The following is a 13,797-nucleotide window of genomic DNA, read 5'->3' as shown; positions in this document are numbered from 1 at the left end:
TTGTTGTTGAGAATCTGCCTTGCAAATAGGATACAATAATAGTATTTTGTAGAGACGTGCAAATGTTATGCGTGAAGACATTTAGGCCTACATGTGTAAACAGTGCCATGGGACAAGAGAAGCGATTTATGATTTCATTCTTCTGACCCCATCCAATGTAGAAATATTGTTGTTTTAAAAAACAGATTGCTTTTTTTTGGTTTATACGATTAAAGACCAAGCCCTTCATAGGCTACCCTTGCCTTAGGCCTAGGCTACTAACGAATGCTGGTTCAATGGCAATGCATTGTCTTTTTTATCCTTGCCTTTATCCTAGCCTATCCATACAAGGTGTTAAAATGGTCTATTCGTCAGAGTGCCTTGAGTGAAAAATATACCTCACATCTTAAAACATAAACAAATCTTACTTGCATTCTTAATTTCACTTGTTCAGGTATCCATCCCCATCTCCAAACAGCACCTCTCATTCAGTTACCAAAGACTCGCTTCTCCAAACATATTTAAATGATTTAGTCCTATAATGCAGTATCAACTGTAGGCCTAGGCTATATTTTGCTTCTTGAGAACGTGCCCCACACATATACAATTTACAGGAGCCTAGTATTTTTTATTTTAGGAGAAGTGCGATGAGGAAAGACATGTAGGCTCATTGAAGCCAATTACAACAATGATGACTGTCAACACTCCAAACACATTGAGGGAAAATATCAGGATTACATTTTTTTTTTTTTAACTATCACTCGTTACTGTAGCCTAAGCTTTTTATTAAACTGTAGTATCAATCCGCAATGGACCAGGACGAGCAAATTCAGTGCCCCCAGTCGAATTGCAGTTGATGACAATGCAAAGACCATCAATAACTTATAGAACTTGAGACAAACGCATGCAGTAAAAGGCGACTGCACTTCCTGGCTTGGCCTTGTTTTGAAGATTGCTCATTAAGAATGCTCGCTGCCACGACTGAAGCCAAACGAGAGTTGTCTTGGGGGTGTGGTTTGGTGTGGGTGTGGTTTGGTGTGGGTGTGGTTTGGTGGGGGTGTGGTTTGGTGGGGGTGTGGTTTGGTGGGGGTGTGGTTTGGTGGGGGTGTGGTTTGGTGGGGGTGTGGTTTGGTGGGGGTGTGGTTTGGTGGGGGTGTGGTTTGGTGTGGGTGTGGTTTGGTGTGGGTGTGTTATGTTCATCTGTTTCACTGCCTCTCCTACTTTCCCCCTCATCCTCTCTCTCTCTCTACAGGTCTGGCATCCAGACGTTGCCTCACAACGCCAAGGTTCACTACAACTATGCCAACTTCCTGAAAGACAGAGGGCGCCACCAAGAGGCCATCCACCACTACAAAACTGCTCTCAGGTCAGTTATAGTGTCCATAATGGCAGAGCATTTGCTGTACGCCACTACAAATCTGCTCTAAAGTCAATCTCAGTGTCCAAGAATGTAAAACTACAGGAATAAGATGGAATTTAGGTGTTTCATCCTGATCACCATGTCAATTGGACACAGTCCCGCCAAACCACAATCATTCCTCAACCACAATAACACCATCAGCTTTCAACGTTCAGGGATACGGTCATTCTGCCAAAACCACAGTCTAGGTTCTCAGGGCGTGTTTGGAACCTCAGGTGACTTCACCCACCCCAGGACATGAAAGTTTTCAAGCTACAGTCCAAATTACGTTCGAGGTAAGAAAACCAACTGAGAAAGGCGAAGAAACCCCATTGAAAGCTTGGCTCCAAACCTCAATCAGCAAGCGGTCATGAAACGGTCAGGTAGGTCTCAACGGAAAACAGTTCTTCGCCCTTGCTCCAGGACAAAGGGAGGACATCTTTCTTAATATGGCATGTCGTCCCTATAATGTCTAGACTGTACCTCCAGGCCTAACTAGAATTCATTCATTTAAGTAGGAGACACATTATTGATTATCGTAGGTTGATGGTCCGCCCCCTCAATTAATTACAAAACACTCTTTCATTAAATCAGGAGGAACTCTGTTTGCTGCACATAAATGCATAAAGGCGCGCACGCACACACGCTCTCTTGCTTGCACACACAGACACACACTAGATTGCATATTCTCAAGCATGTAATGGCCTTGTCTCAGCTCGATGCTTGCACCCCATTCATCTCAGTGAGACACAAACACACAGCGCTGTACCTAATGAAAGAGGGGATCCATTTGTTCTGCCTGTCACTGGCCCTGGCCCAGAGGGCTATATATTTACCCCCCAGTCCAGCTTTCCCTTTTTCTCGTCCCCCTCTCTTCCCTCCACACTACCACCCTCCATTCTTCTTGAGTCATAACTGATGATCCTTTCAGTGCTCTGTCATTTTGTCTGTGTAATTGTGCGGGTGTGTGTGAGAGAGTTTGTTTGTCTCAGTCATCAGTATTTGACTGACAGGAGCAAGGAAATCATGCTGTGTATGTCTACTGCTGTATCTGAGTCTCTCTCCCCTCCTGCTTCTCCTCCCTTCTCCCCTCCTCTCTCTTCTCTCCCCTCCGCCTGTTTTCCCTCCTCCCCCTTCCCTCCTTGTCCCGTCCCTCCTCCACTCGCTTATCTCTCCTCCCTTCCCTCCTCCCCCCTTCCCACCTCCCACCTCCTCCCTTCCCCCCTCCCCTCTCTTCTCTCCCCTCCGCCTGTTTTCCCTCCTCCCCCTTCCCTCCATGTCCCGTCCCTCCTCCTCTCGCTTCTCTCCCCTCCTGCTTCTCCTCCCTTCCCCCCTTCCCCCCTTCCCACCTCCTCCCTTCCCCCCTCCTCCCTTCCCCCCTCCCCTCTCTTCTCTCCCCTCTGCCTGTTTTCCCTCCTCCCCCTTCACTCCATGTCCCGTCCCTCCTCCCCTCTCTTCTCTCCCCTCCTCTCTCCTCTCTTCCAGTGTGCCAGGGGCTAGCTAGAGCCAGTTTGACTTATTTGGACAGAAGGGTTTAGGTCCAGTGGGATCATTCTTTTCTCTTTCTGCAGTTTGTTCTTTTACCTTTCTATTCCCCCTGGCAGAGATGTAGACGCTCACTGAAGGATGCTCCGTGAGCCGGCTTAGCTAGAGTGTTTGTGTGTGTATAGGGATGCATATCTCAGACCTCCATCAGTTCCATTCCCCGATTTCTATATTCCTCATCCCCCTATCCATCCATCTCTCCATCCTCCGAATACCAAATCATTTCATCCACTTTCCTCCCCCTTTTCCTATCTCTGTCTCATCCCTCCATGTAGTTAAAGACAGACTAGCAGAAGTGTGCTCCCCCTCACTCTCTTTTCCTGTTCCCCACTAATGCCTTCTCCTGCCTGTATCTACATATAGCAACAGGAAAAGTGTGCTGTTATAATCCTGTCCAGAACCCTTTACTGCTTTTATCCCACTCCAAACCACATGACTCTCTACACAGAGGCTGCTCTGAAATGGTACCCTTTTCTCTATATAGTCCACTACCTTCGACCAGTTCCCATCGGGTTCTGTCAAAGGTCGTGTACTGTATAGGGAATAGGCAGAAAGACTTTAAGAAATGAAGAGATGGTAAATTCCATTTGTTTCTTAACGGCTATTGTGTATGTTGCTTGTACGTTGTCAATGGGACATCTGGGACATTCTGGACAAGTGGGAGTCAATTGGGCCCTAGCTCAAAAACCCAATATTAGCATGAATTACGTGAACAAGAAAAACAACATTACAAATATTACCAAGACGTGAGATAATAACTTTAATAATAACGTTCTCTTTAATAGCATATAGCTTTGAAATCGGGACATGACGTAGGGAGAAGGGATTGCGTGACGCTTAACTTAGCAACCGCGTGACGCAGCATGACAACGTGAACGCGATTGGTCTACAGTCTACTGGGCGAGGCATTATATGTTACATTCTACAGTCATTGGCCAATGACATTACCATCTCCTCATTTCTTCAAGTACTTCTGGAATAGGGTGCCTTTCTTTCAGACAACAAAGTTTAACCCTCGGGCAATATACCTCCAATTCAAATGAGTTTCGCAGCTCATTTTTCTTGTTTTTCATTTGGGCTAAAAGGTGGTAAGAGAGAGAGGCGATGTTGTTACCCTGGAGTCGTTGGTTTTATTGCATTCTTTAGAGGTTGTTTTATTAGTTTGTTTTTCAGGTTTAGTGTTCTGGTCCCCTGCTTAGACATTAGATTGGGGGATGGTGTGTGCGGGGATCAATAGTGTGCTCACGGCAGTGTGCGTGCCACTAAGTCCACACTGCTTCCTTTCTAGGCCGTTTCACACTGAAAGGCGACGTAAACTGTGACTCGTTAGCCAATGGAAAGGAGCCTGAGTTGCCATGGAAATGGACACGGTTGTCGTGGCGTTGTTTAACCTCTCGCCCCCGGCGTTGTGATGAGTGTCTCTCACAGTTATGGCACTAATAATTCAAATGGATTTGCAATTACATGCCACCTTTGACCCGGTCCTTTCTAAAAGCACTCAATGCTCTTTAAGGGCGTTTCATGCCTTATTCAGACACTCTAGAATGATTGATTTACAGAAGCCATTTTGTGTACGATAACCATTATCAGGATAACAACCACTCATCCTAATGACGGTATCATGGGGGTCATGTCGTCTTCTTGTATCGCTTTGGGGGTCATGTAAGGATACATGAGAAGGGTCACATATCCCCAAAGTGCTAAATTGCTTCCTGTCATCGGCATTGATTTCAAGGACCAGACCGATCAGGCACCTTTTCAACCATTAGCGGTCATCACTAAATGTGATTCCCCCCCCCTCCTCCTCTCCCTGAACCACTTTCCTGCTCTTCTCCTTTCCTCCTCCCTTCCCCCTCCTCTAACCTCTCCAGGTTGTGCCCTCGCCATGCCAGTGCCATGAACAACCTGGGTACTCTGACACGCCACCCAGAGGATGCCGAGCACTACTACAGGACCGCCCTGGACACCAACCCCCAGCACAACAGAGCCCTGTTCAACCTGGGAAACCTGCTCAAGTAGGATGTACACACACACACACCTGCATGCATATACACACACATGCATGTGCAGACGGCATGCGCACACACACACACACACACACACACACACACACACACACACACACACACATTGTGCGTGCACTCAGAGGTCTCGGCACAAGGCTCGCACCCCATTCATTCGTACACACACTGTTCCTGCAGCTCACATAACGAGGGACACACAGTGCCCTACCTGAGGATAAATGGCTTACATTAGCAGAATGCTGTGTCTGTTCTTTCTCACACAGTCATAGCGCTGAGGGGTAATATTTTAGACACGTGATGGCGAGCTGTTCTGCTTGTTGCTCATTAGGGGTGTGTGTGTGTGTTTGTGTGAGTCACATCATCAACACTACTCTGCTCTACTCATCCCTGTCACTCTGGCAGGAGGCTGATTGGAAAAACATTTGTTTAACACAGAGATAAACAGCACTCATGAAATCACTGGGTTGACACAAAGAGGAGGGGCTTAGGGGGGGCTTGTTAGAACAACAAAACACTTTCATACACACACACACAGACACACCAGCGCAGCAGACTTGGCGTTAGTCGGGACAGTGGGAGTATTCTGTCTCTGTTTGTTTACTGTCTGCATTATAGCCCCCACCTACCTTATTGTCATTGATGGGCGTGTAAGGTATTTGTAGTACACACACAGCAGCATTCCTGCTTGCCTGGCTAGCTCTAATGGAGAAACATGGCAGTAATGGCAACACAAATTATCTCCATTATTGCGCTACAGATCCATCAACATCAACATTGATGGGAGTGTAAAGTGTTTGCAACACACACACACACGCACACACACACACACACACACACACACACACACACACACACACAGCCGCATTTCTGCTAGCGTGGCTATCTCTAATGTTGAAACAAATTAACTTCATTATTGCGCTACAGATCCATCAGGTCTATATTTTCAATTACGACCTGTGAACATACAGCCTCAGGCCTACAGACCCAACATGGAGTCCCATTACTCCTGCTGGACCTGGCACCATTTCCAGGTCATCTACTGTATGGATACACAGCGGGTGTGTGTGTGTCAGCAGAGAACGGACACAACATAGCCATATGATGATGTTGACGATGATGATGTTATTTCAGGTCCCAAGGGAAGAAGGAAGAGGCAGAGGCTCTGTTGAGAGACTCCATTCGGTTCGGTCCACACTTCGCTGACGCCTACTCCAGTCTAGCATCACTTTATGCAGAGCAGGTAACACACACGTACATGCACGCACACACACACACACACACACACACACACACACACACACACACACACACACACACACACACACACACACACACACACACACACACGCTTTGCAGGTAATACACACGCCATTCCAGTGATGTCTCAATCTATGCACTAGTTGCATACACACACACAAAAATACACACATTCTCTCACACACACACTTTTGAAAGAGCATGTTAGGCAATGTGAGCTATGTCCCCCCCTTCCCCCCTTTCCATGGATTCAGAATTCAATTAAAATTCGCTGTAGATCATTAATCTTGCTGCCGGGAACTCCAGTCTCTGCGCCATTATTTTGGCTTGTTCAATTAAACACACTCACTGACTCCCTAACCTTCTATTACCACAGGCTCTCTCTAACCTTATCTCAGCGTAGCCACAATTTCACACATGACATCAGCTCATACTCAATAATTCAATATAACTATTTTATTGATCTCGTATTCTTTTTATTATAGAAGCGGTTTGCGGAGGCCAATGACGTTTATCTTCAAGGCATAGAGAGCTGCCCGGACAGCTCGGACCTGCATAATAACTACGGAGTGTTTCTGGTCGATACCGGTGAGTTCTGTCGGGTTGGTGGGAGAGGAGAGTGTTGATCTGTCTGCAAATAAACTTTTTGCTTACTCACACCTCTCTCTTTCTCTCACTCTCTGTCTCTCTTTCTCTCTCACTCTTCTCTCAATAGGAGAAGGCGATCTGGCGGCAGCCCACTACCAGCATGCCGTGCGTCTCAAGCCGGCGCACTACGTCGCCATGGTAAACTTGGGCCGCCTCCTTCGCTCCTCCAGTGAGAACAAGGAGGCGGAGTCTTGGTACAAAAAGTGAGTTAAGAGGTCACAACCAATTTGGTAATATGGCAGAGATTCACAAGTCAAAACGAGAGCAACACTATCTGACCTTTGACCCCAGGGCCCTGCAGGTGACGAGGAAGGTGGACATCCTGACGCCACTAGGGGCGCTGTACTACAACACAGGACGCTATGAGGAGGCTCTGCAGGTGTACCGCGAGGCGGCTACGCTACAGCCAGATAGCACCGATATCTGGCTGGCTCTGGTGAGGCACAACACACACACAGACGCAGGCACACACACATGCAGGCATGTACGCGCCACATGCTGCAGTCATACCAGGACAGCACAGATGTCTGGCCCTGAATTGCCCTCTCCCTTCCTCCCTCTCTCTCTCTCCCTATACAGGCACAAGTGTTAGCCATGGCAGGCCGCTCTAAAGAGGCAGAGAAGATGACTCTGGGCATCATATCGAAGCAGGGGAGCTGCATCGAGTGTTACCGCCTACTGTCTGCCATCTACAGCAAACGAGGCAACAACACAGAGGTGAGTGTGTTGTTTGGGTCTGTGGTGTCTGCCTTTGAAAGAAAGAACGGGAAAGAGTAAGAAGAATAGAGAGGGGGATGGGCGAAGGACCGAGACGGTCAAGAAAAACAGAACAATCCTTATCCCCTCAGGGTCAGCAACGGTGATCGCTGCGGAAACAGTGGTTGCTATGGAAACCCATCACATCTAGATGATGTCTCCTCCGAGTCTCACAGGATCCCATCCCCTTCTGTTCACACTGATCGTTCATCCTTTACTTCATCTCTCCATCCTGATTACATTCTCCTCCTCCTCCACCGCCGTCCCTGGTTCCATCCCTCATTCCATCCCTCCGTCTCTGGGGGCTCATCTGTAGACACTCTAACAGAATGGATGTAATCTTTGTGTCTCAAATGGCACCCTTATCCCTGTGTAGTGCACTACTTATACGGAATTGGGTGCTATTTGAGATTTAGCCTCGCTGCTAAAAATAGTACTTCCTTCCTAAAATAACAGAGGTGGTGTAGGGGGCTGACTAGAGCAGCAAACTTTTTTGTGCCAGGGACCGGCAGGGACCGGCCTTTTTTTGTGCCAGGGACCGGCAAGATAAGGCCTTTTTCCCCCCTCTGGGGACCGCTTGGGTATAAAAATATTGACAATCGCTTTTTTATTCAGAACACCAATTTTTCTATGCATTTTCTCTATTATATGTTACCCTAACACCAGTGGAGGCTGCTGAGGGGAGGACGGCTCATAATAATGGCTGGAACGGCGCGAATGGAATGGCCTCAAACACGTTTGATGTATTTGATACCATTCTACTAATTCCACTCCAGTCATTACCACGAGCCGTCCTCCCCCATTAAGGTGCCACCAGCCTCCTGGGCCTAACACATATCATTTGTTTAGGACAGTAATAACATAGTCCATCAAGCTATTTGATTCTCTATTTTAGGACACCTGGTAGTATCATCAACAAAACAAAAAATATTGTTTGAGGAAAATGTTGAACTTGGCCTTACTGCCATTATCTCAATAAACATAGTAACACACTAAGATATGTCAAATCAGGGAGGCCACCTTTCGATCTAAAGGATTTACGGTATGTACTCACTGAAATGCTTGTGAAAGTTATTGGGAAGAAGATCTGCATTGCTTTCAAATGGGATTTTGTCACAGTCCGTTCCAACGTGTCCTGCGCAGCTTGTGAGCGCCGTAGAGGGAAACGGCAGGTACGTCCATGTTGCTGAGAGTCACGGCTTTCGGTGATGGGGTCATAATAGCTAATAGCTCCGACCGGTCAAAGGTTAGAGCCGAACTTGTAGGACGAAAAAAAGAAAGCGCTCTGTTTGTCACGACCGCATTTACCGGAGATCGGAGTTTACTCGTGTAGCCATGGTTCTATGAACCAAGCGCGACATTTAGTAGATCGAGACGATTCCAGTGCAATCAGTAGGGCTAGAGGACGTTTATTTTCTCTAAGTCTCTCAGACAGAAGACAGAGTGAATATTACACCATCCTCCCTTTGGATAGTCTTAGTGTGTTTCTGTCTAGTGTCTACATACTAACTCACCAGGGATACTGCTATGCTTCCAGATCTGTTAGCTACACGATCTCCATATCCCCTTAATGGGGGTTTTATACATGCTTTTTTCTCTCTCTCTCTTTCTGTCAAAGGGAAGGGAAAATAAAAGCGACTGAGGATATTTATGTTATCTCAAGGATGAGACTTCTCTCTCCCAGAGGCAAAAGTAAATTACATTGAATTCCCACCTCTCTCTTCCTCGTTCTTTTCTGTCCCCTTCAAATCTCTGAGCTTTCCGCTCTCTCTCGCTCTCTCTCTCCACAGAACACTGTCTACCACTATAATCAGCCTCACTCTCTTCTTTTCTTTTTTAAAAATCTCTCTGACGACTTTTTCTCTGCTCATCAGCCAGTGAATGACGAGTCTGTCTCTCTCTGATATGTCATGGTACATTTCCGATGAGGATTTAGCCCGGTGTTTTATCAAAAAAGCCTCAGACTTTTGTGTTTCCAGTTCTGTGGCCCGGCTCCTGGGACTCACTGGACCATGGCCTCAGTGGACCTGCTCTGACTTGGGGTCAAGGCTGCTGGGGCTTTAGGTTAAAATGACATTCTGCTCTTCACAAGTCCTCACTGTCATCCCTAGCCATGGAAGTCTATCCCTAGCAATGGAAGTCTATCCCTAGCCATGGAAGTCTATCCCTAGCCATGGAAGTCTATCCCTAGCCATGGAAGTCTATCCCTAGCCATGGAAGTCTATCCCTAGCCATGGAAGTCTATCCCTAGCCATGGAAGTCTATCCCTAGCCATGGAAGTCTATCCCATAGCCATGGAAGTCTATCCCATAGCCATGGAAGTCTATCCCATAGCCATGGAAGTCTATCCCATAGCCATGGAAGTCTATCCCATAGCCATGGAAGTCTATCCCATAGCCATGGAAGTCTATCCCATAGCCATGGAAGTCTATCCCATAGCCATGGAAGTCTATCCCATAGCCATGGAAGTCTATCCCTAGCCATGGAAGTCTATCCCTAGCCATGGAAGGGTGTGTACACTAGTGTAACACTGGGGATACAGTCGAGAAACAGAAGTAATGTCGTGGTTGAGCTTTACTCATGAGAACACTCTGAAACTGTCTCCACACACCATCAGGATCCCAGTGTGGGTGCGTGTGTGTGTGTATGCACGTGTGTGTGTGTGTGCGTGTGTGTGTGTGTGTGTGTGTGTGTGTGTGTGTGTGTGTGTGTGTGTGTGTGTGTGTGTGTGTGTGTGTGTGTGGTAACCTCTGTATATGTGTACTAATTCTCTCCTCTTCCTTCAGGCTCTGGATGCTCTAGACAAGGCACTACTGCAAAACCCCTTAGACATGTCTGTCAGGGCAGAGCTTCACTTCTCCAAGGGCAACCAGCTCAGAGAGATGAACCAGCTGGACAGAGCCTTCGAGGTACAGGAGGCTACGCACGCACACGCACGCACACGCACACGCACGCACGCACGCACACACACACACACACACACACACCTCATTACGCTGTATACTTTTCTCCCTCAGACTCCCTCTCTCCTCATGCACTAATGTTTCAACCTCTCCAACCTAATTCACTTTGTCTCCTTCCTCAACATGACACCCTCTCTCTCTCCCTCCTCACTGGCATAACCCCTCTCTCGCCCTCATTATCCACCTTTCCCTTTTCTTTTCTTTTCTCTCCTTTCACCTCTGAATAACTTTAGAACCTCCTATAACCTCAACCTTTACCTCTTACAAAACGAAACCACTAATTGGCTCATATATCCCAATCTCCACGAAAGCTACTAGGAATAAAGAAAATAACATATTTTTAGGTATATTCCCTAAAAACAACACGATTTGCATCTCCTACATGAAGTATATTATCTGCAGGGGTTTCAAGGGTGCCTGTGGATCTTCTAAGCGCCGGGCGCTTTTTTTCTCCTGTTCAAGCGGACACACTTGAGAGAGAGAAGAGATACAAAGTTTGCAAATAAAATCACATCAAACAGCGTTCCAGGCCTTTCGCTGCCTTGATATTTCCCCCCCTTGTCGCTAAAATAACACCATATCTCCTCCACTATCTGCATCAACAAATAAGCCCATTTCCCCCCAACCACACTTCTCACAAGAGAGAGTGTGTGTCCTAAGATAACCTTCTTTCTCTCCCCTCCGTCTTTCTTTCGTTTTGTCCTCGTGCTGAACTCTCTCTGCTTATACAGCAGGTCTCTCTTCCCTCTCTCTCTTTACTTAGAGAGCAGGTCTCTCTGTCTTTCCACTCCCTCCCTGTGTCTCTCTCTCCCTTTCCACTCTCTCACTCCCTTTTCTCTCCCTCCATCTCTCCGTCTTTCTTCAGTTCAGGAAGTCAACAAAGGCCTGCTATGTTGAACAGTTTATTCTCAGGGTTTCTTTTAGAGATAAACTCTGCAGTTTTGTCTCTCAGTGGGTCTTGGCCGGGCGCCAGGGCTCCAGCTCTTGTTCGGGTGTTGTTCCCCTTCTAAGAAAAGGCACAAAAGGGCCAATTGAGATCATGCGGGCTTTGGGGTGTGGTGGTTGACAATGTTGAAACGGATCCAATGTCTGCTTGTGGTATTTTGATTTCATATTCTATTGTTTCAGGGTTTTTGGTGTTCGAAGACACACAACATGTTGCGCCGATTTTAAAGTTTCCGTAATCTTCTAAGTCAACTTTTCTCCCGTAGTATTCACTTTATAGTCCGAGCATAAGAACCCTACTGCCACCTAGTGATCGTTGGTTGTAACTACTTTATATTAAGGTATGCGTGGTCTTCATTACAGAGCTACAAGCTGGTAGTGGAACTAAAACCTGACCAATCGCAGGCTTGGATGAACATGGGAGGAATTCAACATATCAAGGTACTACGACTACACACTAGAGTTAATTTGCATACGTCAAAAGCCATTTTACAAGCCATCAAGTCTTTGATTATACCGGAATTGCATATCAAGCATATACGGCAAAGGATGAGAGCTGATAAATGTCTGTATTTGATCCACTGCAGGGAGACTATGCAGCAGCCAGGAAGTACTACCAGAGGGCCCTGATCCTAACCCCTGGCTCCAAGCTGCTGAAGGAGAACCTGGCCAAGCTGGACCGGCTGGAGAGGAGGCTGACCGGAGCCTAGACTAACCCAGAGACACAGCACTATCCTGGGCATGAGTTGGGGACCAAGGACCCTGGATGCCCCAACAGTACGGTTAAAAAAATACCTTCCTTAAGTCAACCTACCTGGTTGATGATGTGAGATTATGGTGAACATGACAGGGTTGCAGGGTATGGAAGCAGACTGGGGGTGATGGAGCTTCCAGGGGAGCATGAGGCTGGTTAAGCCTGTGACGGGAGTCACATTCTGGGGGAAGCAGATGGAGAGAGGACCCTAAGGAGTGGAGATGGAGATTCAGCCAGCAGCACTTCAAATTGGAGCAGACTGGATCAGCTCTCTTTAAGACAGTACCGCGAGCTCCACACATCGCCCAGCCTGAAAACGCTTCAAACAAACTGATCTGCTTTTGAAAATGTTTTGTTTAGTTTGATTTGTTTTTGTATTTAATTTCATGTTAAATCCTGTTTTAGGCTCTACATCTGTGATCACTTCCCTCATCTCTGCTGATGAGCAAAACCATAAGTAAACCCATGTTGAGATTTTGAAATGTACAGGGTGTCATGTTCACTGTAAATGCTCCAACAATATCATTCTAGCTGGAAGACAAATTGCATTTTGCCAACATGAAGGACAGTTTGCTGAAGTCACTGTATATCCGTGCTTAGGGATGGGCTTGCCTTGACTCAAATGTGGTCCCTGCAACCCCTTAGCCTGAGCTTGCCTGGGATACATAAGCCCTGTTATAAGACAAGGTATCGGTGTGCTCCGTGAACACATTGACAACATGTGCTTTTAACCTCAAGCTATTTCAGAGCCTCTGAGAAGCAAGCAACGTCTGCTCAATGTAGCCTTCCACAAGTACAAGTAAGCTAGTGTCTATAGACTCCTCCTAAGGCCTAACACTGACCCTCTGATCCGCTCAACATTTCTGAAGCTCTGTATTATTTGTTGCTGTTGATGTTGCTATGATGATCGCGAATGAATGTTTGATGTGGAATGTACAACAGGATAAAGACGAACTGACTAGTGCAATGACTGAGATTGATTTGCACCATACAAATAAATGTATGTTTTTTAACTGGTGTCGGTGCGTGCTGAGGTGTCTGATAAATTGAAGTTGCCCTACCGTTGTGATGGAAGAGTCATATGAAATGGATCTATACTGCCCTCATCTGGCCTAGTGGGTGCATTACATGCTAAGAAATCTAATTAGGTGATGATGGTGGCAGGTGCAGCGTGGGAAGCTGATGAGTGCTTGACAGTAGAAAGGCACATTGTCAAGTGTCATTTACCTGTGTCACTTTTATTCCGATTGGGCCATCAGTCTTAAGCCAATCAAGTTTTTAATGCACTTTGGATGAAAATGTGTGTTTTCCTAATTGTGTATCTGTCTGTGTTGGGGCTTGGAATCCAGCACGGTAAGGGCAACACATTGATTTTCGTTCTAGTTTTGTTGTAGTGACTTGATTGAGTAAATGGGGATGCTTCTGTGATTTTTGACCATTCTCTTTAGATGTACTTAACCAGACTGAAATTGTACAGAATCTTCCAAATGGTGCATTGAACGGAACAGAAGAGGGAAATGCGGGTGG

The 13,797-nt window shown here is 46.6% G+C and overlaps 2 protein-coding genes across 3 annotated transcripts in view; both read left to right on the top strand.

The window, feature by feature from the left end:
* Positions 1–13,283, top strand: part of LOC129865227 (protein O-mannosyl-transferase TMTC1-like) — a 100,392-nt gene extending 87,109 nt beyond the window's left edge. Inside the window, exons 10-19 of the mRNA XM_055937829.1 lie at positions 1,232–1,345; positions 4,795–4,938; positions 6,079–6,187; positions 6,690–6,792; positions 6,920–7,055; positions 7,144–7,288; positions 7,432–7,569; positions 10,395–10,517; positions 11,880–11,957; positions 12,104–13,283. Coding sequence (XP_055793804.1) covers positions 1,232–1,345; positions 4,795–4,938; positions 6,079–6,187; positions 6,690–6,792; positions 6,920–7,055; positions 7,144–7,288; positions 7,432–7,569; positions 10,395–10,517; positions 11,880–11,957; positions 12,104–12,226 — 1,213 coding nt within the window. The 3' untranslated portion in view covers positions 12,227–13,283. The remainder of the gene's footprint in view (positions 1–1,231; positions 1,346–4,794; positions 4,939–6,078; positions 6,188–6,689; positions 6,793–6,919; positions 7,056–7,143; positions 7,289–7,431; positions 7,570–10,394; positions 10,518–11,879; positions 11,958–12,103) is intronic.
* An 88-nt stretch (positions 13,284–13,371) lies between these two features.
* The window catches only part of LOC129865228 (transmembrane protease serine 9-like), a 16,600-nt gene continuing 16,174 nt past the window's right edge, over positions 13,372–13,797 (top strand). For both annotated transcript variants that reach the window (XM_055937830.1, XM_055937831.1), the window contains exons 1-2: positions 13,372–13,623; positions 13,719–13,791. In XM_055937830.1, the coding sequence (XP_055793805.1) occupies positions 13,563–13,623; positions 13,719–13,791 (134 nt within the window). In that variant the 5' untranslated portion in view covers positions 13,372–13,562. The remainder of the gene's footprint in view (positions 13,624–13,718; positions 13,792–13,797) is intronic.

This window comes from Salvelinus fontinalis, chromosome 11, assembly GCF_029448725.1.
Source record: "Salvelinus fontinalis isolate EN_2023a chromosome 11, ASM2944872v1, whole genome shotgun sequence".
NCBI classification, from domain to species: Eukaryota; Metazoa; Chordata; class Actinopteri; order Salmoniformes; family Salmonidae; genus Salvelinus; species Salvelinus fontinalis.
Note: the sequence above shows the minus strand (reverse complement) of the source record. Positions and strands in the feature narration are given on the sequence as shown.